General features: G+C 39.4%; 2 protein-coding genes across 2 annotated transcripts; one reads left to right on the top strand and one right to left on the bottom strand.

Moving 5' to 3' along the window:
- Window positions 1-330: 330 nt before the first annotated feature.
- On the top strand, window positions 331-1,965 carry cldng (claudin g). Its single transcript, XM_026931655.3, has 2 exons — window positions 331-524; window positions 1,223-1,965. The coding sequence occupies exon 2, from the start codon at window positions 1,252-1,254 to the stop codon at window positions 1,879-1,881; it is 630 nt and encodes a 209-aa protein (XP_026787456.1). The 5' UTR covers window positions 331-524; window positions 1,223-1,251; the 3' UTR covers window positions 1,882-1,965.
- A 407-nt stretch (window positions 1,966-2,372) lies between these two features.
- htr1fb (5-hydroxytryptamine (serotonin) receptor 1Fb) lies at window positions 2,373-23,746 on the bottom strand. Its single transcript, XM_026932112.3, has 3 exons — window positions 23,576-23,746; window positions 21,868-21,979; window positions 2,373-4,021 (listed from the first exon to the last, which is right to left on the bottom strand). Exon 3 carries the CDS (start codon window positions 3,990-3,992, stop codon window positions 2,889-2,891), a length of 1,104 nt encoding a protein of 367 aa, XP_026787913.2. The 5' UTR covers window positions 3,993-4,021; window positions 21,868-21,979; window positions 23,576-23,746; the 3' UTR covers window positions 2,373-2,888.
- Window positions 23,747-26,572: the final 2,826 nt, after the last annotated feature.

Raw genomic sequence — 26,572 nt, 5'->3', positions numbered from 1 at the left:
TGACCAAAAATTTGTAATTTTAATTACAATAATGTAATGTTAAAATACATACTCATATAATTGGCTCAAGTAGTCTGGGTCTTAAAGACAAAATAAAAATATGTATTAAGAAAACATAATTTTTTTTGACCGACACGTTATCATTAACCTATTCAAATATTTTTAATGATTTTAATTATGTAACGTTACATATTACACAGCATGTAAACTATATTCAATTCACTTTTCCTCCATTTCATTCACTCACAGGGGGCTTCCGTATCACGTGACTATTGTAGTCATCACGTGACTTAATTAAGTTTGTATATTAACCAATCAGTGATGAGAAATTAGCATGAGGAGTCAATGGACCTATAAAAGCTGTGACAGCAGGACGCAAGTTTTGTGTATTGTGGGTTTAGTGTGCTAATGGTGTTAGTTTAGTGCTTACCTTCAGGAACAGCAGCTTTTTGGTCCCCTAAGGCTTTTCTTATGATTTTATTTGCTGGTTTTTATTTCTATTGCAAACGCGTCAAAGCTTCCAGGTGAGCTGTTGCCTTCATAGATTTAAAAATATTTATTTCTTTCATTAAGTGTTAGTGTTAATGAGTTTATAGTTCAACACTGCTTATCATTTTGTTTCTTTTGGAAGCTTCTTTTTGTTTCAGATTTGGTTTTCAAATGTTGTTTTATGGTAGCAATGTAGTTAATGATGAAATTAAGTTTGAAGAAAGTGAAGTGTTGCCTTGGATCAGATTTCCTGTGTATGTTTCCAGATTTTTACCTGTGTATGACAAGGTGGTATATTTTGAAAGTTTAATGATATTTCTCCATTGTAAAACTAACCCATTACCACCCCAATATGGTAATGCATCTCAGGAGCTGTGTTGAGAATAATTGCTGTTAAAGTGGCAAACATTTAATATCTTCCTTTATCAGCATACAAAGAAGCACTTCTTTCTAAATAGCTTGGTTTTTATTTGGTGAATGAAATGAGCAAGGATACCCCCCAACCAAATCAAGAAAGCTCAAACCTCAATTCCTCTTAAGCAGTTTGGATGAAGATGAAGCTCATTAATCCTTCCCATTGTGTTTGTATCTAAATCTGACCTGTTTAGTCCCTCTGAAGTGTACTATCTAATGGCCTGGAGCAATAGCTCTTGTATCCTGTGTTCCATTTGGAAGGAATACCAATTTGGCATTATCTTATTCACTTCTGGTCTCTTGTGTCCTTCTCTTCCAGATTGAATCCATCTCTGCCCAAAAGCTGCCATGTCTGCAGGGCTACAGATGCTTGGTACCACACTGGGGGTGCTGGGCTGGCTGGGAACCATCTTGGCCTGCGCTCTCCCACTATGGCGCGTGACTGCTTTCATCGGCAACAACATTGTGACGGCACAGGTCGTCTGGGAGGGTTTGTGGATGACCTGTGTGGTGCAGAGCACTGGCCAAATGCAGTGCAAGGTTTATGACTCTATGCTGGCTCTGTCTTCAGACCTTCAAGCCTCTCGGGCCATTCTCGTCATCGCTCCATTGGTCGCCCTGGTGGCCATACTTGCTAGCATAGCTGGAGGCAAGTGCACAAACTGCTTGGACCAAAGCACTGCCAAGGCCAGGGTGGCTACAGCAGCTGGGGTTTTCTTTCTCATCGCAGGGCTTCTGAGTCTCGTGCCGCCCAGCTGGATGGCAAACGCAGTGATCAGAGACTTCTACAATCCGTTGGTGGCCCAGTCACAAAAGAGGGAGCTGGGGGCATCCATCTTTATCTGTTGGGGGGCTGCTGTGCTCATGGTGATTGGCGGAGGGCTTCTGTGCACCTCTTGGCCCAGCAGTAGAGGAAAGCAAATGGGCCACTACAAACCAGCATCTCAAACCAGTAGAGAGCGTGCTGCTTATGTCTGAGATTATGCTCATCGCTGATCTGTCATGTCTTTTTAAATAAGTGTATGATTTTTATTTCTGTAAATAAAACTGTTTTATCTTGTTCGCTGTGGTAGCAGCCATGACTGACTTTTTAATCCAGTAGATGGTGGTGTTGTGCTCAGATGTCCCCTTTTGAGGCACCACCTACCCTTTATTTAAGTGGGTGAAACTCTGCATACTGAAACACACATACATCCTGGTATATTGCTTTTTGAGCAATTTCCTCAAATGAAATTGGGAAGGAAAACTAATAATGTAAAATAAAGGAGTTTGAATACAACTGCAGATAACCTGTGCCTGGGTGTTTACATGATAACCAAAAAGAAATGAAAAATGAGCAATATACAGTATGATCATGTATACCAGCTGAAGAATTACCAGTAAGTTGTTTGCTTGCATTGCAACAGACACTATTATCTGAATGGTGCTTTGGATAATCCCAAAGGGTCTGGAGGAAAGGATAAACAATGTGAAGTACTGGCCAGTTTTATTAAGCTAAAATGGAAATGTCATGCACATTGTACCAATATGTTTGAATGTGAACCTGGTTGCATATTCCAAGTAGCTTTGGAAAATGACTTGTGAGAGGGAGCATGTCAGGTTATGATAGAATGTTGAAATCATGAAAATTGCCTTGGGGGAGGAAAGGGAGTTGAGGCTGAAATTAAGATTTAAACTTATTACAAAAAGATCTAAAGAAAGGTGATCTCAGAAATAGCCATAAAGTCTCTTGGCACCTCTTCAGTCTACTCAATACATGTGGCAACCATTATCTTCTGTCACTGGTGTACTGTTGAGGCAACAACTGCAATTTTCCATTATTCAAATTTGTTTTGGTCAAAGCTCCAAGAAAGTTTTATGCTGTTTTGGTTTTAAAAAAAAGATTGTCCAACTACTGGTGTATGTTTTATATTAAGTATTTGATGATTCTTAACATTATTTTAACTGTGTAAAGTCTGTTACCCTTCTCAACAGTCTTGTACAGTTCACCTGTACTGGGTACAACACAAAGGGATGAGTTTCTGAAAGGCTTTTTTAAAGTCCTCGTTGAAGATGGTGTATATAAGTGGGTTGATGAGAGAATTCAGATAGCCCAGCCAGGTGAGGAAGTCTGCAAGCAGAGCCGACGTACTGCAAGAAGGGCATGTGTTCACGATGACCTCTTTGAGAAAGAAAGGCAGCCAGCAGATCACAAAGGCCCCGAGAATGAGGCCGAGAGTGAGGGCTGCTCGTCTCTCCCTGGCGGCGGGATTCCGTCGGTTCTTGAACACCCTGCCCGTGGTGGGAGTGATCCTGACACGCTCTCCATCTGTCGATGGCTCTGAAAAGGATTTCTCGGTGGGGCTGAGCGTGTCTGGACTGAGTGGTGGAGCTTCCCTGTCTGAACTCACAATGACACTATTGACCGTCTGCTTCACCAGTCGGCTGCTGCCTCGCCGGTTGCGCAGTGTTTGTGCCGCACGGTAGATCTTGTAGTAGAGCACCAGTATGAGGACAAGCGGGATGTAAAACGCGCCGAAAGTTGAGTAGACAGTAAAGGCGACATGGTCGTGCTCCATCATGCACTCCATGATTCCATGTTGCCTGCTTTCTTCAGGCATCTTCCTCCACATGAGAGGGGGGAGCGAGACAAGTACAGAAAGCACCCAGACCACTACGATGGTCACAGCTGCTCTCTGAGATGTGCGTTTTTGCGAGTATGCCACAGCGTCTGTGATGGCACGGTAGCGGTCATGGGCGATGGCAGCCAGGTGCAGAATGGAGCAGGTGCAGCAGGTAACGTCCACGCCCAGCCACAGGTGGCACATGGCTGGCCCCAGCACCCACGTCTCTTCCGCTATGTAGACGATGCTGACTGGCATTACGAGTGCGGCCACCAGGAGATCAGTGAGGGCCAACGAGCAAATCAAATAGTTAGCTGGCTGATGGAGCTTGCGAGTGACCAGAATGGCTGTTATCACCAGTGAATTGATGACCGTGGTGGCCACAGCTAGGACGGAGAGCATCAGGCAGAGGGCAATTTTACTGCCACTGGTCCCAGTATCCACATCATCAGACAGCTCCATTGAGGAGCAGTTTACCGGATCCATGGTTTAGAATGAATTTTAACTGGGGGAACCTGAGGAAGAGAATATAAACAAACAAATAAATAAATACTGTACAAATGATTTTGCTGAAAAATATTTTAGCACAGACACTATAGTGGGTTTTCTGAACAAATGACATTCTTATTGAGAAAGAAAATGTAAATCAACATTAGTGGTGAATTATTTTGTAATAAATAGCAGACACACATCTTTAAAGGAGCCCTTTAATGGTTCACTGTTGACAATTTGTTGTGACAAATAACTGGGATGTTAAATAGCATGAAATATTTTCTCCATTTTAATTTTCATGCAGTCCAGATTGACTAAAAAATGCACTGTCTTCTGATCTTTAGACACATTATTGTAATAAAGTTTAATGAATATTTTCATTTCCTTTCAGATGACAGTGATGTTGAGTTTGTCAAAATGACAAAATATAATTTTTGTTCATTTATAACCCTACACAGTAAACACAGTGGCTCATATTTCCTACTACAAAAAGTGTAATATCTTTCAGGGAAAAGCCACTGCAGCCTTTACAGCACTGAGTCATTCTGTCAAATGCACATTGCCCCACTTGGAACAAAGCTCAATGCACGATGTGTTTGAAGACAACTGAATCTTCCACTCCCACATTAACCTTCATAAAATGTTAGATAAAGACTGAACAGGCTCAGTGCTTACTAGTTACTATTGTATTAATTCAAAGTTTCACTTGTTGTAAAACTAGTATTACAAAATGTATCAAGGCCATTTATGTAAGCTTATGTATTTCTCTCAATATCCTGCTTTATCAAGGCACTTTGATGAAGCGCATGAGAATAAAGATCAAATCCTTGAGTACATCCCAAACAATTGTTAGAATTCATCCAACCAAGTAATCAGTGAGGAAAACTGTATATGTCAATAAAAAATTGATTTGAATGTTACATTCATTCATTCATTAATACCTGGTATAGAGAAATAAATGTATGAATGATGTGAGGTAAGCACTATCCGTGTTTGTTTGCTTGATCTACTGACGTGTGGTTTTTATTCAATAGTTCACTCGTGTTCAGTAACCGCTTTAGAGCATGACTTCAATGCATTATTGGATTTCACATGGTGCCTCAAGCACCCAAAACTAAAAATAACAAAATAAAAACTATCATCAAATAGGTGTTTACAGATTATAACGAATTATAAGGATTCCATTATTTTGGATGGGTCTTAACATGGCTGACAGTTTAGTAAGAAAATTATGCAGACAGCAATTCTACAACTTAATACAGGGCCTGTTTTTTATATATCAAAAAATAGGAGGGTGAAGAAATTGTTAACCAGCAAGTTAGGATGGATTCAAATGCAGGTTTAAGTCCTGGTCACAAAGGCAAAATCAAGAATACAAGAAGGGAAGATGGTAGATTACCAGAACACCAGGAAATCTAGGAAGACAAGGGTGAAAAACAAATGATGGATTGTAAACCAGGAGTACATGGAACAGAGAGCAAACACTCAGACTTCTAAACAAAAGGCTTAGCAAGAATTTGCAGTGAATGAACTTACAAGGGATTTAAACAGTGCAGAAAATTAGAGTCTGAAGTGATTCACGTATGTACTGAAACTACTCTCAGGGTTCATGCAGCCTGTAGCATTTTCAGCAGCATCCAAGGTGGATATTCAGAATTACTATATTGTATATTGAGTAAGTATACTGACTTTGACATAAACGGTTCAAAAAAGGCAGTAGAAATTAGAAGTTGAATGATGTCCTGATTCTTGATGCTTAGAAACAATAACAGCTAGTTAGTTGATCTTAAATGAACTTTCAGTTTGTTTGGCATAATTTGTAGAGTATTTGTAGTGTATTTGGGACAAATTATAAATGTCAAATTATAAATATGGATTTCTTCTTGCAACATGCTTACGAAAAGCGCACTTAGCCCCCACTGTAACCTGTGACTTTCCTTTTTTGGCCAATTAAAGTTGCTAAAGTCTAACTCTGTCAGTAAAGCTTTTTTGGCAGGATCGGTGGGCACGCACTATACACACACAAGGAGAAGTGTGAAATTATTAATATACAATTCTTAATTTAATTCACATTTCCTGGTTTTTCAAAATGAAGCACTTCAAACCTTAAAAATGTACATTTAAAATTAGGTGTTTTTAAGACTTTCTATCACCTGTGCAAACCCAGATGATGTCTTCTGTTACTCGGGTGCAGATGTGACATTGTATTCACTTGATCATGAGTTTGCTTGTTTGTAGCTTGCTTAACCTGTGTCTTCCATTACAGAAAGTCCACACAATGCTCACACGTGTATACCATATCTTTCCCATTGATGTTGCACAGATATGTAGAGCATGTGGTTTTCTTTTTCACAGGTGATCACATTATTCACATATCACTTGAATTCACGTCACATTCACATTTCATGTTGAAATGCTCCTTCAAACACCTTTCACATGAAATCATGTATAATCACACATGAAACAAACACACTATATGGCCAAAAGTACTGTATGTGGACCCCTGAGTATTATACTCATACAGTATGTGCTTGTTAAACATTCCCTTCCAAAACCATGGGCACTGATATAGAGATGGCCTTCACTCTTCTGGGAAGGCTTTCCATTAGATTTTGGAGCATGGCTCTGGGGATTTGTGCTCATTCAACCACAAGATCATTAGTGAAGTTGAGAGCTGATGTCAGATGAGGAGGCCTGAGGCGCAGTCAGTGTTCCAGTTCATCCCAAAGGTGTTTAGTGGAGTTGAGGTCAGGGCTCCGAGTTCTTCCATTCCAACTTTGGCAAACTATGTTTTTATGATGCTCATTTGTCATGCTGGAACAGGTTTGGGTCTCTTAGTTCAAATGAAGGGAAATTGTAATGCTACAGGATACAAATACATTCTAGACAACTCTGTGACGACAGATTGGGAAAAACCCACATATGGGTGTGATGGTCAGGTTTCCACATACCTTTGACCATATAGTGTATATGAAGTGTATATAATTTTTTCATAAGAGAACTGTTGTATCCCAGTCAGTATAGAAATCGAAAGAACTAGTATTGCTCCTAAGGTTTTTATTAGGAGCTACACCTAATGTTCATTTGAAGACCCTATGAAATCAAGTTATGTCTCTTTTGTTTGGTGGGAACAAAAGTCTGCATCCACATTATCCCTCTGCGAATAAGACTGTAGACCCCTCAGCTCTGAGCTGTGTGCTTTATGTATTTTCTGGGAGTTTGATCTTGCAAAGATTAGGGATTACAGTGTCATGTTGTTGTTTTTTTCCCTCTCCTGCTGCATATACTGATTCTGATTCTTGGCCAAAAGACACATACCTCTGTGACTCACAAGTTACAGAAGTGTAAAGTTTATACTGTAACCAAGGATGCACAAACTCTCTTTTCCCATTTTCAATAACAACACTGTTATCAGAGCTCAGAGTGCACTGACTTTCTCTTTGTGAGTGAAACACTGTGCTGTGAGCTTCTTTTGCCAAGTTATAGAAATGTTACAGGCAAGGTGGCAGCTTGTTCTAAGACATGTTGCATCCTGTGTTTACGTGCAAGTTACAGATGGGTGACAAATTAAAGGAAAACCAACATAAAGTGTCATAGTAAGGTGTCGTGCCATCACAAACCTCCAGAATAGCTTCATGGCGCCTTGGCATCGATTCTACAAGTCTGCCGCACTGTACTGGAGTAATGAACGCTGTTCTTCCGAAAAATATTCCCTCAGTTGGTGTTCTGATGATGGTGTCACTGTCTAACACATTGCTCCAAAATCTCACATAGGTGTTCAACTGGGTTCAGATCTGGTTACTGTGAAGGCCATTGCATATGATTTACACCATTTTCAACCTCATCAAACCATTCAGTGAGCCGTTGTGCCCTGTGAATGGGGTGGAGTCATCCCGGAAGAGACCATGCCCATTGGTACATAAACCATGTTAGCGCTCACAACATAATAGAGCCATTGTTTTTTACTTTGTTACATTCTTGTATTGGTTGTTTCAATCTACATAACAGTAACCAAGGTTATCTGTTCTAACAATGTACTGCTAACAGATAATAAAGCTCCCATTATTGGTCATACCAAATTATTGGTCACTCTTACATGTTTAGTACTGTATGTTCAAACAAGCTTTCACTCCTACACTAAACTGCTGTTATGTTTTAAACTACAGAATGTTTTTACACCTCATAAGCCGTTCTGGTGCAGCATGACATCCCAGGTCTCCTGTTCCACGTAACACACGATATAATGCGCTTTTTAAGTCATAACCTTCAGCAGAAACTATTTTCAGCATGCTGTATTACTTGTCTCTTCTCTTGCTCTGTGGTTTACTTTCTCTCACAGGCACAGGAGCCTCAAATATTTAAGCCTCTTACAACTTCAAAGTTTCTACCTCTCCTTTCCAAGCACTGGCATGGCTCAGTTGACTCTGAAAATGTACTCAAAATAACATTTTTGGGCTTTTTGCCAAACTTGAAATAAACCTTGGAGAGTTTATTGCTCTGTGTCAGTTTTGGTGGAACCGAAGCTCAATCATACAAATTCATAAAAGTGCACCATTTATAGATGTGACTGCTGCTCTGTCAATCAAAACCACTCCTCGAGAAATTTTGGCACTGCAGAAACAGAATATATTAGGATACAAACTAGTACAAGAACTCCATGTACAATTCAGCACCATGGCTAGCACACAAAACAATAATATTAACACATGCGCCTGAGGTACTAATCACAAGAAGCACTGTCCTGGCTACCAGGATACTCAGCTGCTGCACAAGAGAGTTACTTGCCGGGGGTGAAAACACAGAAGATTGATGCGCTGGTTGCCAGTAAAATTGTGAATCAATTCTTGTTTGTTTCTCTGTTTCCAGACTCCCCAGGCAAAGCCAAGTGAACTAAAAGACCAGGGGGTGGAGTAAAACCAAATCCAGCTCCTCCTACCTGGATGGAGTGGAGCTAAAATTCCAGGGGGTGGAGTCAGACCTGATTGAGCTCCTCCTACCTGGATGGCATCAAGCCTAAAGTCCAGAAGATGGAGTCAGACCCGGGCGGAGTCGACCCAATAGTCCAGGGGGTGAAGGCAACGCATTGTGTTTCAGGTTGCATAAGTATATTGTTCCAAGTTGTACAACACCTCAAGAGCTGGGTTACAGGAGGAGTTGGATCAGGTCCAGCTCTACCTCCTGGTTCTGCAGTGAGGACTATCTCCACCAAGGACTCAACCTGAATTCACTGGCCTTTCCTGACCCTCAGCCATATGCACCATGATGAAATATGTAATCTCCCCATTGACATTAATAACAAAAAACATCCAGAGCTAGACTAACTATGTCTTGACTTGTCTTTGTCTTGTCACTAATGTTTCTGTTAGTGTAGCACAAAATATCAAAAGTTCAGTCCTTATTTAAAATACAGTATGAAAATTTAATACCAATATGTCCTAATTTAAACCTGCTAACACAACGTTGCTGTTGTATTACGCGTCTGGATAAGTCAAACTGCACAAATAGTTTTTTCTTTTGCCATAGTACTGATGTTTTATCAGGAATTGTGATGCTATAATTGGTATCAAAGTCAAAATGCTGTTATCATGACAACCCATGTCAGTGTTCACGTGCTTTACTGAATGACACGAAGCAGAGCAACAGGGATGGATGGAAAAACCTGTCTCTCTTGATGCTAATCCATGCCAGTTAGATCACATTAGTGTGCCATCCTGTTAATTACGCTGCTAATTTCTGTGCCTCTGAGAGACGACTCCAAATGATAAATTGATGTGTATTAATTCAGCTGATGCCCCCAAGTGACTCACAAGTGAGACAGAATTCAATCCAAGCAAAGCAAAAATGTGAGCAACTGAAGGTTGAGGGTCTTGTTTAAAGAAACAAATCTCTTTGGAAGTTCTGATATAAGATCATATTTATCAAACCTCTCAGTATGACTCATGTTCAAATTGTTTTTCCTGTTAAAATTACCCACAGCTCACAGTAGTGTTAAATGAGTTATATTATTACACTATTTAGACTTACTTTCAGAGATGCATAGGATTGACATTTATGAATGAAATTTGTTTAACTACAGTATGATGCTGTAATTGAGCAGTTGTTTTGACATTCTCTGCCTACTGAGGATATTTGTATAAACACTGTATACTTGTAATATTTTTTTTCTCGATTTTTATTGTTTATATCATACACAGTTTTCCCTGTCAATCATTGTCCTTATCTGTCCATCATCACATCCTTATATGTCCATCATCACATACGATTGTTCATTTTCTTTTTTACGGTTATTCATTTTCTTGTGTCTCCTTCAGTTACTAGGATAAGCCTTGGCAAGGTAACATGCAAAAAGACATATTGTTTATTATTTCCTGCTGAATGAAAGGGGAATAAATGTGTGAATAAACAATGCTGTAAGTGCTAACAGTGTTTGTTTGATCTGATGAGCTATAGCTTTTATTCATCATCGGTAACCTCTTTATCCTGGTCAGGGTCGCGGTGGGTCTCGGGAACATTGAGTGTGAGACAGAACTATGCCCTGGAGGGGCGCATAACAATTTAGAGTAGCCAGTCCACCTGCCTGAATGTCTGTGGGTGGTGGGAGGAGACCAGAGAACCTAGAGAACCTGTAGGAAACCAACACATAACTCTACACAAACAGTGATCACAAATCATCACTGCTACATCGTTGCATCTTTCCTGCTCATAAAAAAAATGCACTGTGGCATTTTTGACAGTGTGTAAAATGATGTCACACACTAGACTCGTAATGAGAGTTGTGTAATCTAAATGGTTGGTAAAACCGTATAATATCATTTAGACAGTCTGGAACATTTTGTCCATTTCTGAAATGTACTGCTATCATTTCATCAACTCCTAACTCACCAGGACACATCTATATTTTTGCAGAGATACAGTATGAGCACTCTTATGCATTAGGAATCTCAATAAATTGCATTTATTTGTAGGTGTAAGAGCCAAAACCCAAAATTACAACACTTTGAAATTCATGATTAATTTCCTACTCTGAGAGGCTGGATGATTGCAGCCCCTAAACTCACAACCTTTTTGTCACCAGAACAATAACTACTCAGCTATGAGTGCCAATTTTTAGCTTCTATTCCTGCACTTTTTAGTGCTGGTGTAATGCTTTGTTGTACCTGTCATTTAAAGAACGTACAAGACCTAAGTGAAAAAGCTAATCTTCAATGTGTATGAAACAGGGCTACATTTCACAAATGTAAGACTGACAACTTTGAAAAGTGCTGCACGGCTGACCAGAAAGTCCACTGGAAGCCATAAACAGGATTTTATTTGTGAATGTTGAATTGTAATTCCAGATATTTTGCTCGAATATTTCATTGTGTAAATGATGACCCCGAAGGAAAAAAAGCATTTTCATGTCTTATCAAAAGAGCAGATGTTTCATAATTACTTTTCTCATTCCTGCATTCTATGGGTTTGCACAGAGGTGGGACTGCGTATCTCTCACCAATATGTTCCTTTATCCTCACTCTTAAATGGCACAGCTGAGAACCCAATTTTCATCCAAGATTTTTAAATCCCTGGCTGTGCAGTCTGTCAGACATCCTGTGCTCAAGGAGAGCTGTATGATTGAAGGTAACTGCAAAGAGTCTTAGTGAATAAATAAATAGACCTGAGCCTTCACCTTTTATTTGCTGCTTGACTTTCTTCCTAAGCAAATTATTTTTTCAATCAGAGAGCACTTATAATACCGTGGTGTATTCACTACTGTTACTGTCCGCTGTTATGAGTGCTCTCTGTGCATGCTGACTGCATCAATGTTTTGGCCTTCATCTCAAATAAATAAAAGCTGAACAAAACTAATGTAAAATAAAAATTGTGTCCAGAAATAAAACTCTTGTAGATCTGAAAAGTCTATATTTTATACATAATAAAGAATCGAGAAGTTAAGTAAATCAAAATGCTTACTCAATACATTTCTCAGCTAAATGATTCTCTATATGTTTATTTCAAGTTGATCTAAATTTTGTATCAGATCTGCATCCCATATTCTGAGCTATACACGTCTCAATGGTGGATTTTTTTTTTCATCATAACTTTGGTTTGAGCGCTGCCTATTTTCATCTCTTCAAACAAACACACTTTATATTACTGGCTCAGGGAGGTCAGGCTACTCTTTTTGTCGATGGCTGTCATGGAAAGAAAATAACAAATGGGGAGTGTGGTAGGGTGGGGGTTTGAACACTTTCAGAAACAATCTGCCAGATGTGCGAGTGACTAAGGATCAGTCACACTGAGGAAAGAGGTCCTTTGGGTTTTGGGCTGGTGGAAAGCTGCAAGCTTTCAGCAGCCTGGCAGCAGTGGAGTGAAGCTACAATTAAATGCTCATTCTATTAACCGCATTTCACCTGCATATGTGACAAAATGCAGGAATCCACTAACAGGAAACTTGTGTTTTCACAGCTCTGTAAGCATGTGCTTTCTCTTTTCTGACGCTGGATGCTGCATATGTACACATTTAAATAATTAGCCTGGTTTGATTAATCCATAAAAATGCATTCATCAAATAAATCTGTATAGAGGGGGTTTTTTGGTTTTATTTATTGATTTATTTATTTTTGAGGTATCACTATTTTAGCTAAAATGAGTTTCTATGATATAATTAACTATAATAAGAGAATATCTAGATGCGGCCAAGAACAGTCTACTTTCACAGAAAGAGACAATTTCACTAAAATGGCAGAACAAACACAGACGTCTTCCCATAGCCTGTTGGCAAACACACAAGACTACCTAGTTTACTTACCACTGACTGCTTCAAACACAACTCAACACAATTTGTTTGTGTTACAGCTATCAGATGGCTACCTTCAAGATCCTGAGGCTTGTTGCCAGAAAAGTGTACAAAAATTATGAGACTCTGCATTCAATGTGTGGAGTGTCTGAAGCTCAGATTAGGTGAAAGATCCGTATGAAAAACAGAGAATACCACTGCAGTGACAAGCAGTAATACTGTTTAAAGCAGTTCTTTGAGTGCAAAGAATTTATGAAAGTCTGCAAAATAATTTCTTTGAGTACAGTTGCCTAGACACATTCCAATATCATTACATTAATTCACTTATTTGCCTTCTAAGGGCACAACATCCGTGCAACTTAATCAATCATTCTGCCTACAACAAATACCCAGTACACTGTGAAATCACCCTAGCAAAAGGGTGACTTTGAGTCTATCATTTACAGTTCCATCATATCTTCTCTTAATGTCTGGTACATGTCAACATCATTCTCCAGGAAGAGACCGCTGCATTTTCACAGATCACAGAGGGAAAAAAATCATCATCTGCCACTGCCTCTGATTGAAGACCTCAATAAATATCTTGGGTAAAGTGTTGCCTCAGCAGGATTATCAGTCTCTGGGAAACTTTCCATCAAATTCAGAAGCAGAAGGCACCTTAACAGCATCTTTGCCAGTGATGAATCCCTGGTAAATAAAATATTCTGATTTATCCTCTGTATTGCACTATAAACAACACCGGAACATACTTAAATCCTGCCCTCGCTGTATATCTCATCTCTGAAAAATCTATATATTAGAAATTAAACATTAGTCATTTTGTGGTTGTACTTGAAATATATTGTGTTGTATTTATGTAGGCTTTGCTAGAACATATTTCAAGTGTCAGTGTATTTCCCTAATTGTAGTGTTCTATGGTATTTACTACTAAAAACAAAACAAAAAAAAAACCCCACATACCACACGTTTTTGGATTCACTCTAATTATGCAACCATATCACATACCCATCAGACTAAGAGCCCTGCATCAGGATCAGCTTTTCCTCCCTAAAAGTTGGAACCGGATCAAATTGGCTCTCATCCTTCACCTTCAAAATCGAAGGAGGTTCTGTTTTAAATCCCCTCCACGACAACCAGTTAGCTGAAAGTAAGTTCAATGCTTGAGATGATTTGTGTCAAAGCACTTGCGTTTGCAATTTGCATTTACACTTGCAATTATCCAATCAGCCAACCATGTCGCGGCAACCTAATGCATAAAATCATGCAGAATAAGGTTCAGAGCTTCAGTTAATGTTTTCAGACATCATTATAGACAAAAAAATGTGATCTCAGTGATTTTGACCATGGCATGGTTGTTGGTGCCAGACGTTTTAGTGTGAGTATTTCTTAAACTACTGATCTCCTGGGATTTTCACACAACAGTCACTAGAGTTTACTGAGAATGGTAGTGGAAACACCTTGTTGATGAGAGGGGTCTGAGGAGAATGGCCAGACTGGTTTGAGCTGACAGGAAGGCTACTTTAACTCTAAAAACCACTCTTTACACCCATGGTGAGCAGAAAACCATCTCAGAACACACAATACATCAAATCTTGAGGGGGATTGGCTACAACAGCAGAAGATCACATTGGGTTCCATTCCTGTTAGCCAAGAACAGGCTACAGTGGGGTACAAGGGGCATAGCCTCAGTTGAAAATTGGAAAAATGTTGCCAGGTCTGATGAATCTTGATTTCTGCTGCAACATGCAGATGGTAGGGTCAGAATTTGGAGTGAATCCATGGACCCAACCAGCCTCAAGAGTTCAGGATGGTGGTGATGGGCAATGTTTTCTTGGCACACACTGGGCCACTTAACACCAATCAAGCATCGTTTGAATGCCAGAGCCCATCTGAGTATTGTTGCTGACTACGTGCATCCCTTTAAGGCTACAATTTACCCATCTTCTAATGGCTACTTCCAGCATGATAATGCTCCATGTCACAAAGCACAGGTAATCTCAAACTGGGTCCCTGAACATGACAATGAGTTCAGTGTACTTTAGTGTACTTTAGTGGCCAATCACCAGATTTTAATCCATTAAAGCACCTTTGGGATGCAGTAGAACAGGAGATTCGCTGAATTGTGCAGCTGACAAATCTGAAGCAATTTATGTGATGCAAACACGTCAACATGGACCAGAATCACAAACACCTAGTGGAATCCAGGCCATGAAGAACTGAGGTTGTTCTGCATAGGGGACATCCTACTCAGTATTCATATGTTGTTCCTGATGAAGTGGAAAAAAATCAGTGCATCCATAGTTGTTCCAACATTGAGCAGTTACCCAAAATCATACAACTGAAATGTCTATCACTGAACCAATGGCTGATGGAAAAAGCATATTTCCAGTTTTCTGTAGTAGAAGAGTCCTTATATGGATTTCTCTCTTTCGTAGCTGCAAGGAATGTTTAAAGGAAAAGTCCATTCCCTATATATTGAATGAAAGAGGTCGGAAGAATCATTGAATAAAGCCTGCACAGCACAGAGATGTGCATATGCACTCTGAGTAGATGTGTGGGAGAGGTTATTGTCTTAAGAGAACGGGGGTGGGAACAGAGTGCAGCGCTCATCTGCCAATCAAAGATCAAACGTCAAGAATACAACATGCCTTTGCACTACAGACACCTGCCTGGTTTAGCACTCAATATGTGTGAATGTGTGAAGAGTGCTTCTGGAGTAATTGCTTTGTTTATCATGGGGTATCCAGCACAGAAGGCACTTTACATGACTAATAAGTAACATTCAGTAAACGATAAGATAAGTAGGTGTGTGGAAATATGCCATAGAGCACACACTATAGCAGAGATACAAATAGTCTAGAATGCTTCTAGTTAGATCACTGTCATCGCAAGCTTTCACAAAAGGACGTCTAACAGTTGAGTCATGTCGTGTGACTGCAACCTTGTGAGAAGAACTACGGAGACGTATTGCCAGCAGTTTTCTACCGGGTAGAGGGAAGCTAATCCATCATCCTCCACAGCTCAAGGCTGTTATCTGTTGTCAGTAACTGAGCCATGTGCTCTTAATGTGCTTCCCCGAACTTCTTCATTCACATCACCCATGTGAGAAAGAGTGTGCCGCCAATCCGGGCATAAACCTCATTTTTTTGTGGGTATTACAGTCAATTTACGAGGAGATTTAGAGCTTAACGTGCCATTTCTTGTTACTACACCAGAGATCAGGTCTTTAACCTCCTAGCTTAAATCGGAGTCTAGATGAAAACCCTTCCTTAATGGGTTGTCAAATTTCAGCAATTTGCATCTATAACGAAGCCCTAAAGTTATCACATGTTAAATGTGACAAAAATTGTAGTGTGTAAGCCATTAGTGATTTGACATTTTCTTTTTTTGACTTGTCTTTCAGGGACGGACAAATCATTAACACGGGACAAGATTTAAACAAACAAACAAACAAACAAATAAATAAATACCTGGTAGTCTGGACAAGTATTTTTCTTTTCTTGTTCAACAACCAAAGAAAGAAACAAACATCTGTACTTGCTAGTGACTTTCAGAAAACAACAGAAATAATGACTTGCTGACTTTTTGTTGAGGGTGCACTTTCTAATAAAATTATAACTGTCAATGCAGCCATCTCCTACGCAGGAATTTATATACTTGTTTGTGTCTGTACTAATGAACTTAGCCAACTAACTAGCTCGCCTGCTTTATTACATTATATTAGCTACCATTTGTCTAGTCAGTTAGGTTTCCAGGCAAACACAAGAGCACACGGGTAGAACATTAAAGCATTTGTTTCCCTGGTGCCCCAGCTAATGAATTTATGATTTGTATACCTCTGGCTCTGTATTTCAGTGAATATGAGGTTAAAGTGCAGAATGGTGGTTTTTAACTTGAGGGTGTTTGAATCTCTTTTGGGTGAAGCATATAATAATCATGTCCTTTTTTAAAGGGCATTATAAATAATTAAACATCTGCTCTGTGGTTTCTTGGCCAGATGTGGGCCACTGCATAAATAGTTCATGCACATAATGCAATATGGTTTAATGATTTTGTAAAAATTGTATATTTTGCAGTGTTCTGTATTCCTCTGAATTATACACCGATCAGCCATAACATTAAAATCACTGACGGTGAAGTGAATAACACTGATTATCTCATTACAGTGGCACCTCTCAAGGGGTGGGATATATTAGGCAGCAAGTAAACAGTCTGTTGATGTGTTGGAAGCAGGAAAACTGGGCAAATATAAGGATCTCAGCAACTTTGACACGGGCCAAATTGTGATGGCTAGACAACAGGGTCAGAGCATGTCCTAAACGGATGCACTTGGAGAGCGAAGGCTAGCCCGTATGGTCCAATCCCACAGAAGAGCTACTGTAGCACAAATGATAGAAAGGTGTCAAAACACACAGTACATTGCAGCTTGGTGCATATGGTGCTGTGTAGCCACAGATCAGGCAGAGTGCCCATGCTGACCCCTGTCCACCGCCAAAACTGCCTACGGTGGGCATGTGAGCATCAGAACTGGACCATGGAGCAATGAAAGAAGGTGGCCTGGGCTGATGAATCATGTTTTCTTTGACATCATGTGGAAGGCACCAAGATGCACTATGGGACGAAGGCAAGCAGGCAGAGGCAGTGTGATTCTTTGGGCAATGTTCTGCTGGGAAACCTTGGTTCTGGCATTCATGTGGATGTTATTTTGACACATACTACCTACCTAAACATTGTTGCATACCAAGTACACCCCTTCATGGCAAAGGTATTCCCTAATGGCAGTGGCCTCATTCAGGAGGATAATGCTCCCTGCCACACTGCAAAAACTGTTCAGGAATGGTTTGAGGAACATGACAAAGAGTTCAAGGTGTGAATTTGGCCTCCAAATATCCAGATCTCAATCCAATCAAGCGTCTGTGGGATGTGCTGGACAAACGAGTCTGACCCATGGAGGACCCATCTCGCAACTTACAGGGCTTAAAGGATCTACTGCTAACGTCTTGGTGCCAGATACCACAGCACACCTTCAGAGGTTTTGTGGAGTCCATGCCTTGATGGGTCAGAGCTGTTTTGGCAACACAAGTGGGACCTACAAAGTATTAGGCAGGTGGTTTTAATGTTATGGCTGATCTATGTATGTTTACACACAAAACTGTAAAAGTGTGAAAAATGCAAACCAGGACACCTTTGTTTTTTCAACACCAGGACTGCAACTAAATGTGCAACTAAAAATTCCTGTCCGGGGGTTCGATTCTGTAGTTTGTTACACAGTTTTAAGGTTTGGAATAAAACACTGTCTCAGAGCTATATGTGAATACAAATGAAAGATTCCTTAACAGTACATACTCACCAAGTCTCTTATTTCCCTCAGGAGGGTTCCTGAGTTTCTCTTATTCTTTCATTTTGAAAAAATATTTCAAATAATTTTATTTTTGTTTTTTAGCTAACAGCAATGTAGTCAATCCATGAAAATTACATTACATTCAGAGTCAAAATGCAGTTTTGACATTTTGGGTGAGTGCCTTTCCTTTGAATGGCCACAAGGTCATTTGAGAGACTTTGGGGCTAACTCAAGTTACATATACTTAATCTTGTCTTTAATAAATATGTTTAACAAGTGGGCCTTTTAATTTGGAATATTCACACATATTCATCATCATAATACAGCAATTAAACACATATTTCACTGGGGGGCCTCTGAAGCACAATTTCACAATATCAAGTCTCTCTTTTGATTCATATGTCTGCCAAATTTTGTGATTATGATTCTTGAATGATTAATGACTAATGTATAATTTATATAGTCAAAGAAATATTAATTTTGGTCTGAAAAGAGAGCTGTCTCATCAGTCTTGGTGCTTTTTTTCATTAAAATTGCCTTAATCTTTGCTTATGCGAATGTTTTTCTGATTCTCATAAAGAAAATAATGGCATTTTCACCCAAAACATCTGTGGATTTCTGCTTCACCCAAACAATATTTTAAATAAATTCAATCAAATTGCCATTCTAGAAATATTTATATAAAGTTTTTATATTACTCTCTCTGAGAAAAATATTGATAAGAAAAGAAAAGAAAGACAGATAATTGATCCTATTCATGGAGGGTGCCAATAATTCTGAAGTTGACTGTATAGAAGCCTGAAGATCATCCGTGACTCTGCAGAATCACTGGCCTTATTTTGAAATGAGAGGAACTTTAAGTAAAATGTGCTGTTAACTGTGAGACTATGCACCTTAACAATGGGTTTGATCAAGAAGTTCTTCGTATAAAGACTTTTTTTTTGCATTCTTCGACTGATTTCTTTTTAATTATTCAAGAATGCTTATACCTCCTAGTTCCATATTTAGTGAATTAGCTTGTGTAAACAAAATACACTGCTCGACGTCGATAGCACAGCAGTCAGGCGTTAGGTGTTTTGTTAGGAAGGTATTAGTATTCCAGCATGTACTTTTGTGTAAAATGTGTTTTCATAACCCAAAATAAAGAACAACTAGAATCCATCAGCGGGTCCAAAATTACATTCTTCACCCTTGTGACTACATTGCTTTTCTAATAATTTCAGCGTAGTTAATGAAAAATTCACTGAAGCTTCTGCATAATATGTTTGCAGTTTTAGACTAATGAGCTTGTTCTAATACAATATCGTTTCTATAGTAACAACTTGCACTTGTAAGGGACTTGTACAGCAGATGCACCAAATAAACACATATGTGTTGATATGGTGAAGTCTTCTGTGATGAGATGTTTATATAGCAATTTTTGGAAGGAGTCTCTAGTGTCAATATTTGTAACAGTCTGGGGTAAAGCTGTAACTTTAAGTTTTCAAACAGATGGAGGACTTCATGTGCAAGCTGTATTTCCTAACTTTAAGACAAAGGAGCAAGAGACGCTGGTGAGGGACAAACATTAACATAACTATAAAGGGATAAAAAGAATAGCACATTGTTTTTTAATAAAGAAGTAATCCTTAGCAGTGGCAAATTGCTGTGGTATAAGAGGAATAAAAGACTTTGGGGCATGCTGTTATTAATCAACTTCAGAGCTGCATCACACCACCCCACCGTTAATTATATTCCTATAACGGCACACCCTCACCGTGTGTCGTTCCTCACATAATACGCTAATTAACTTACATCTTTTAATCAGCTATCATCATTAGCTATAATTAAAACACCATATGAAATTATTGTTTGTGGGAAGTTTGATTTGCAACGCAATGTGAGATACATTACCAAGACAAACCTACATTAACACCCTACATTTTGCAGTGTGTTTGAATTACATGCCCTGGGCTAATCTCTCCACTGGGAATTTAAAAAAATCCTGAATCGCTTGTTAGGCTATTACATGCTCAACATAAATAAGGGGGGCAAGTAAATCTGGTTTGTTTCATCTTCATGAAGTTTGCAGCCTAATAAGTTCAGAGGCTATGAGTGAGACTGTGGAGTCAGCAGGAAACCCTACATTTTAGCTTATTAATGTTCAATTATGTGTCGGTGTGAGGCAGTAGCAAACTAATTCTACATTATCAGCCGTGATTGAAATTCATGGATGCTGACTTCAGGCGACTCTCCACTCTCATGACTCAACTGATGTCTTTTTGTGAGCTTTTAAATGAGTGTGTGGTCCGCGATGGGGAGCTCATAGAGTATATTTAGATGTAATTGTAAGATTTCTGCAGCTAAAAGGGCAAAAGATCTGTGCACATTCTCCCAGTTATTAATGGGAATGGTAGAATCAAAAGATCTAGCATGTTGTAAGGGCACACAGTAAAATTAAGGTACATCCTGGGCATGTTTAGCAATGATGTACAGCAGATTATTCTACTCTGAGGGTTCTTCAGGAGTTCATTAGATGGATAGCGGTTGCAGCTCTCTAAAGGGGCCATTTCTGAGTGAAAAACTGTTCTGTTCTGGGGTTCTACATAAATCATCGAACGGTCTCCCCAGAGGAACAAATCAAAGGAGGAGAGTATATTAAAAAATTCACCAAAAAAGATAGAAACAGTATGAATTGTGCTAGTTTGCAATTATTTCGATTGAAGTGTGAAGTATTATTTTGGAATTGCATAGCATACATGAATGGTTTAAATGAACAACAAATTCACTTTATATACTGAAAGTGTGCTGTGGTATCTGGAACCAAGACATTAGCAGCAGATCTTGTAAGTCCTGTAAGTTGAGAGGTGGGGGCCTCCATGAATCCAGCACATACCACAGATGCTCAATCAGACTAAGATCTGGGGAATTTGGAGGCCAAGTCAACACCATGAATTCTATGTCATGTTCCTCAAACCATTCCTGAACAATTTTTGCAGTGTGGCAGGGCGCATTCTCCTGCTGAATGAGGCCACTGCCATTAGGGAATACCGTTGCCATGAAGGGGTGTACTTGGTCTGTAACAATGTTTGGTAGGTGGTCCGTGTCAAAATAACATCCACATGAAAGCCAGAACCCATTGTTTCCCAGCAGAACATTGCCCAAAGAATCACACTGCCTCCGCCGGCTTGCCTTCTTCCCATAGTGCATCCTGGTGCCGTCTCCTCCCCAGGTAAGCGATGCACACGCACCCGGCCGTCCACATGATGTAAAAGAAAACAGACCAGGCCACCTTCTTCCATTGCTCCATGGTCCAGTTCTGATGCTCACGTGCCCATTGTAGGTGCTTTCAGCAGTGGACAGGGGTCAGCATGGGCACTCTGATCGGTCTCTGACTACACAGACCCATACGCAGCAAGCTGCGATGCACTGTGTGTTTTGACACCTTACTATCATAGCCAGCATTAACTTTTTCAGCAATTTTTGCTACAGTAGCTCTTCTTTGGGATTGGACCTGTTTTGGAGATTGCATCTGTTTTGGAGATGCACTGATCCAGTCATCTAGCCATCACAATTTGACCCTTGTCAAAGTCGCTCAGATCCTTACATTTGCCCATTTTTCCTTCTTCCAACACATCAACATTGAGAACAGACTGTTTACTTGCTGCCTAATATATCCCACCCCTTGAGAGGTGCCATTGTAACGAGATAATCAATGTTATTCACTTCACTATCGGTGGTTTTAAATTAAATTAAAGGAAAAACCAACATACAGTGTCTTAGTAAGTTGTCGTGCCACTACAAGCCTCCAGAACAGCTTCAATGTGCCTTAGCATCGATTCTCCATGTGTCTGGACCTGTCCTGGAGCGATGAAAAACGTTCTTCTAAAAAAAAATTCCCTCAATTAGTGTTTTGCTGATGGCAGTCCTCGAGCATTGTCTAACACATTGCTCAAAAGTTTCACATAGGGGTGATCTGGTAGATAGCACATGACCATAACTTAGGATTTACATCATTTTCATCACTTCTATCCCATATGGACATGTTGCATATATGCCAACTTATATAACTATACTGTACATCAATATATATATATATATATATATATATATATATATATATATATATATATATATATAGTTTATATGATGGTGTAATTGTTGAAATTTCATTTAAAATAAAAAAAGTATGATTGGCCAATATTTTTATATGGGTGGCATCAATTTAAGCTCTGTAACTAATATCTACAATCTACAACAGCATGTTCTCTGCTCAGAATTTAATTGTGGTAGATTTGATTAATCTAACATCAAGGTAAGATACGATATGCAATACATCAACTCATCAGCTAATAAATAAAAAGTATAAAGTAACACAGACTCTTCGAAAAAATGGTTAAATCTACAATGGACAATCCTACAATCTATTAGAAATGTATTCAAGCAGAACTCTTAAGCATCCGAAGAAGTGTAATAATGAGTAATGCATGTAATCGATAATTGCATTCATCCATTTATCATCCACAAACTGTATGTATCATCCATTTATCATTTATACATCAGTTAATTGCTTTCATTTGTATCTGCAGATTATGGAAATGGCCAGTCATACCTTTTAGTTTCATTTAAAAATCCATCCATATGCGTATGCTTATGTATGGTCCTATATACCTATCTATAAAACATATAAGGAAACTGTATGTTAACCACATGGCCGTACTTTTTATTCTCATTCAAACTCCATCCATGTCAAATTTCTATACGTGTTGATATATATAGTGCGTGTGTGTATATGCCTATGTGTGTGTGTGTGTGCATGTGTATATATGTAAATGTCTAGTAATATGTTTTCATTTTAATTCAACATCCAATCACTAAACCATCATATCATCATATAAACTATAATATATGTTATATACACTGCAAAAATTACTCTTAACAAGTGAAAATACCTTAAATCTAGTCAAATGTATCAAGAATTTCCTATTATAAGATTACAATAAACCAAATATATGATTATTAAACCCATTTCTTGACATTTTTACTCATTTCAAGCTTGAAACGATCATTTATTTCCAGAAAGAAGCAGAATTATCTGACAATAGATTAAAGAAATGTAAAGCTTGAAATGTAACACCAGGCTAATTAACTCTGTAAGAAACAGGAGATAAATTTGCCCATAATTTAAGATATTTTTCACTTGGTAAGCTATCATTTGTTTCACTATATTTGGTCCTGTAATTGTTTATATATAACATATAAGGGTACTATCACATTTCTGTGTGGAAAGTCAGCTGTATATGTTAATAACATAACCGTTATATGTGCATACACCTCAGAATATGCACACATATGGCTATATAAAACATTTCTACAGGCACAACTTTTATATCCTGTTAATTGAGCTGCGACATAAATCATCTCCATACCTACAAGTGCTGAAAAATTCTCTCACGGAATCGTTTTGAGGAAAAGACTTACGTGATTTCGGTCTGTCTGAGGAATTCCTGTCAGCAGCTCGGTTCTGTCAGAGAGAGAGAGAGAGAGAGAGAGAGAGAGAGAGAGAGAGAGAGAGAGAGAGAGAGAGAATGGCGTCTCCACCGTGGGCGCGCGAGATGTGAGCATTCCGTGAGCGCGCGGACTCGACACTGACTGGATTTTGGCGCGCAAAGTGAGAGCGCGTGAGGAGAGAGAGAGAGAGAGAGAGAGAGAGAGAGAGAGAGAGAGAGAGCTCGCGTGTCTCTCCTGTGAAAGGCGTTGCTAAATGATGCTGAGGTAAAACTGCTGACATCAATCACATTCTATCCTAATTCACTCTTTAGTGACACCTTTACCTCACAAATCAGGAGCTGAGGAGCCCTACATCTACACTATCAGATATCAGGTACAAGGTAAGGTTACTTTGGGATGATACTGCCAAGGGTACGTGTTTTTTATGTTTATTGGGCCACTGATGTACACTATATGGCCAAAAGTATGTGCACACCTGACCATCACACCCATTTGTGGTTCTTCCCCAAACTGTTGCCACAAAGTTGGAAGCACACAATTGTACAGAATGTCTTTGGATGCTGTAGCTTTACAATTTTCCTTCACTGGAACTAAGAGGCCCAAACCTGTTCCAGCATGACAATACCCCTGTGCACAAAGCGAGCCCCATGAAGAAATGTTTTGCCCAGGTTGGAGTGGAAGAACTCGAGAGCCCTGACTTCAACCCCACTGAACACCTCTGGGATGAACTGGAATGCTGACCGTGAGTCAGACCTTCTCACCTGACATCAGTGCCTGACTTCACTAATGCTCTTGTGGCAGAATGGGCAAAGCAACATTCCAAAATCCAATGGAAAGCCTTCCCAGAAGCCTGGAGGTTATTATAACTGCAAAGGGGGAATAAATCTGGAATGGGATGTTCAACAAGCACATAAGGGTGTGATGGTCAGGTGTCTGCATAATTTTGGCCATATAGTATACATTTAAAGCTATAGTCTAAAAGCTGAATAACTACATGACCACATGTACCTTACCTAGTTGTTCCTCTTTCAGCTGCTTCCATTAGGGAGCAGTTACAGTGTACCATTGGTCCGCATATTTGATTTGGCACAGTTTTTATACCAGATGCCCTTCCTGACACAACCCTCCCCAATTTTATCCAGGCTTGGGACCAGCACTGAGAGCGCACTGTTGCACTGGGGTTGGTTCCCTGGCCGGGCATCGAGCCCGGGTCGCAGCGGTGGGAGCACCGTGGCCTAACTACTAGTCCTCCAGGGACCATGTACCTTACTAGTAAATGTACCTTACTAGTAGATACACAACATATACCCTTGATGGTACCACCCCAGCGCCAAGAAATAGCACAGTTTGGTACCTTAATTTCTAAGAGTGTATGTAACTATGTGAGAACAGCACCTTGTTATTATGCAGTTCTCAATATTTCCATATTTTAAGATCTCTATTTTACTTACTACATTTCCCTATCAAAATCTGCTTATATAAAATAGGCATACTTTATGAATACATGTTTGACTTAATCCAACTTTACACTAACAAATTTTGTTGCAGACAAAAATTTGCCCATCATAAACAATTTTTGGGGCATGAGATGAGATCGGAGGTCTTAAAAAGCTTAATGTGATTTGCTCACCAGTCTCCGATTTAGTGTCATTGCGACCAAGACAGCCAATGACAAAGTTCTGGCACTGTCAGAATTTTTTTTTTCAGAGAGTAATCATAACTACGGTGCTCATCTAGAAGCCACTATATGGAGGACGGTATAGGATTATGCAAAACTCACAGGACAACAAATACAGTAGTAGCCATGGCAAAACATAAATGAAACATGCTCATCACCAGAATGTATTTAGGTCGCATTGACTGACGGCAAGCAGGATGTCATTTTTAAGCCACAGGTCTATTATCAGAGATCCGTAATCATACAGTCACAGAGGTGATGCAAAAAAAGGCTAGCTAGCTATCTACCCAAATAGCAGATGATTTCAGAACAAACATATTTGAGTATAGTCACCTAAGGCTCAGTTAATACAGCAGCAGTGGTACCTGAGCCAAAAGTCGCCTGATTACAGCCACATTTAAGGGGTTTTGTGGCATTTGGAATCTTGTAATAAGTGCCATTTTAGCTTTGACCCTAAGGTGTAGGTTCTAGTCCATATAAAGCCTGAAATATGGCTTCATCAAAGTGGAGTTATGGCACCCAAATTTGTTAGGGTTTGTTGCTATCATTCCACTATCACATATGGGTCAGATGAAAGTGTAAGTGTGGGCCAACACTAGGCTATCGCTCATTTGCTATCTGGGACATACCACCATGGAATAAGGGGTTGACATAATCAGAAACTTGCTGCCAGAAGATCAAATTAACATTAATGAGACCACATCTCAGGCAAAATGTGGACCAGCTGGACCAGTTTGAGAGAGAACTGAAATGCTACACAGACACTAGATAGGTTTGATTTAATTTAGGCCATTTTTGATTCGGATTCCAAATACTGTAAAAACATTAAATATGGCTGCTCACGGTTCAGAAACTCCTTGTCCCAAAATATTGCCAAATATTTTTTTATTGCCATAAACCTACTGCTTAAACCCAACCATATTTGGCCCAGAAAATGATCTGTTGTAAATGCTCATATGAGTTGGGTCATATAAATTCTTACAAATATACAACATCTCTTCTTGATGGTTGGAGACAAAGGTTAACATTCAAAATTATTAAAGAGACCAAAAGTATGTTTATCTCATACCAACACCAAACCCACCATGACGTCAGTGTCATTACCAACAATATCTTGTCAATGGTGGTCCCATGGTGGTCCCTTTCCACTGATGGACAGGGTGGGGTGGGCTGACAAATTGTCCACAGTAGCACTTGGACTAAAAGTGTACAGTATATCTACAGTAACCTTTGTTCATATGGTTGGTTTACCTGCAAAAATGGAGATATATGTTAATTGGAGCTAATAC

The sequence above is a fragment of the Pangasianodon hypophthalmus genome, chromosome 26 (genome assembly GCF_027358585.1).
Source record: "Pangasianodon hypophthalmus isolate fPanHyp1 chromosome 26, fPanHyp1.pri, whole genome shotgun sequence".
Taxonomy (NCBI): domain Eukaryota; kingdom Metazoa; phylum Chordata; class Actinopteri; order Siluriformes; family Pangasiidae; genus Pangasianodon; species Pangasianodon hypophthalmus.
Note: the sequence above shows the minus strand (reverse complement) of the source record. Positions and strands in the feature narration are given on the sequence as shown.

What these genes read in the sequence shown, in the direction of transcription:
- cldng (XM_026931655.3), top strand. Translation starts at nt 1,252, where the DNA reads ATGTCTGCAGGGCTACAGATGCTTGGTACCACACTGGGGGTGCTGGGC.
- htr1fb (XM_026932112.3), bottom strand. Translation starts at nt 3,992, where the DNA reads ATGGATCCGGTAAACTGCTCCTCAATGGAGCTGTCTGATGATGTGGAT.